At 49.6% G+C, this 1,679-nt stretch overlaps 1 protein-coding gene across 1 annotated transcript in view; it reads right to left on the bottom strand.

The window, feature by feature from the left end:
- Positions 1–7: 7 nt before the first annotated feature.
- Positions 8–1,679, bottom strand: part of LOC103473030 (upstream stimulatory factor 2) — a 12,494-nt gene continuing 10,822 nt past the window's right edge. Inside the window, 3 exon segments of the mRNA XM_074186866.1 lie at positions 8–321; positions 1,336–1,464; positions 1,542–1,633. Of these exon segments, the coding sequence (XP_074042967.1) occupies positions 232–321; positions 1,336–1,464; positions 1,542–1,633 (311 nt within the window). The 3' untranslated portion in view covers positions 8–231.

Raw genomic sequence — 1,679 nt, forward strand, 5'->3', positions numbered from 1 at the left:
CAGAGTCCGGCGGCCCGGTCAGAGTCCGGCGGCCCGGTCAGAGTCCAGCGGCGTCTCAACGTTCAGGTCACGACCAGTAGCCGGAGTGCAGGAAGAAGCCGAGATGAGGAGGTTGGGAGCCGTGCGCAGGTGAAGAGCTGTCGGGGCGGGGGGCGGCGCCGTGCCCGCTCCGGGTCCGGCTCGGGTCCACCGGGATGAAGGGGGTCGTGTTGACGCTGCGGGGTCCAGCGCTCACTGCGGCGTCTCGTCCCCGTTGACCTCCACGCCGTGCTGCTGCAGCTGGGCTCGGAGCAGAGCGTTCTCGTTCTTCAGCTCCTCCATCTGAAACCAAACACCTAAACTCTCAGCTGCCTCCTGGTTAAGATCATCTCAAGTTTTCTGTGGGTCTGACTCAAAACCTCTGAACCGGCGCCATCTTGGTAGGCAAGATGAACCACGGCTTCCAGACCAGCAGAAAGAAAATATATTGGTTCTCTTGACCAGTGAGTGTCAGGCTTTTAATCAAACCTTATATTGCACTTCACTACAAATATCAAGCACTTTCCAAACCTCCAAGGATTTTCAAGAATATCAAGGACAAAATGGCTGCTGTCGGGTTGACGGGGAATGAGAATGGAAACGTGTCAGACGATGTGGAAAACCTGCCTCTGATCTCATTATGAATAATTCATTACTTGGTGAACATGAAGAGTTTTTACACCATGGAGGAACTTCATGATGCAATCATTTGTAGAGAATGTACAAACCCTTCATGTTCTGGTGCCCGGCAGAGTAAATGCATGCAGAGGCCTGTTACAATAACCAATAAATCAATAAATTACACGATGGATTAAAATGAGCTCAATAATTTACATTTGCATAGTTTTGAACCAGCACTTTGTTTTCTTTGGAGGATAATTTTGCTCATAATTCATTTTATTTGTCGTTTCCGTTTTATTTATTTTGGATATCCAACATGTCTTATAGTTCCTCTGTTAAATGTTCATCAGAATTTAAAGTTTATTGATCTTTGACAACGAGTTCCTGCATTATTATGCCGTTACCGTTATGTTACTGGAAAACGGTCTCAAAACAACAACATTATCATCGTTTATCACAATAACTTGTGGGCCAATTAATCGGCCATCAATCTTTGTAGCCGTTAAAGGTCTAATGCTGCCAAACATTCAGAGCTAAAGTCTCAAATGGAAACAATTTTTCTGAATCTGAACTGGAACAAGAAAAGTTTGACGTCAGACAGTGAGGAGCACGGCGTGTGTAGACTGGTGGATTCTGCTGGACTGGATGTGGACCCCGTGACCTTTTGACCCCTGGTTGAGCCGGGTGCAGGCTCACCTGTTGCCTGAGCAGCTCGTTGTCCATCTCCACCCGCTCCACCTCCTTGTAGCCGTCCTGCAGCCGCTGGTTGTTCTGCCGCAGCTCCCGGATGTAGTCGCAGGCCTTCGACAGGATGCCTCCTTTGCTCTGAGCGACACACAGATTCACATCGTCAGAAACGGGCCGGCGCCGGCCGGCCGGGTCCGGTCCAGAACCAGACTCACCGCTCCGGTTCTGGTGTCCACGCTGCAGTCCGGGATCAGCTTGGACAGCGTGACGATCCAGTTGTTGATCTTGTCTCGTCTTCTTCTCTCCACTGCGACAAGAGGGAACCTTTAACTTCAGCTACAGATTATTTCTGT

This window comes from Poecilia reticulata, linkage group LG11 (assembly GCF_000633615.1).
Source record: "Poecilia reticulata strain Guanapo linkage group LG11, Guppy_female_1.0+MT, whole genome shotgun sequence".
NCBI lineage: Eukaryota > Metazoa > Chordata > Actinopteri > Cyprinodontiformes > Poeciliidae > Poecilia > Poecilia reticulata.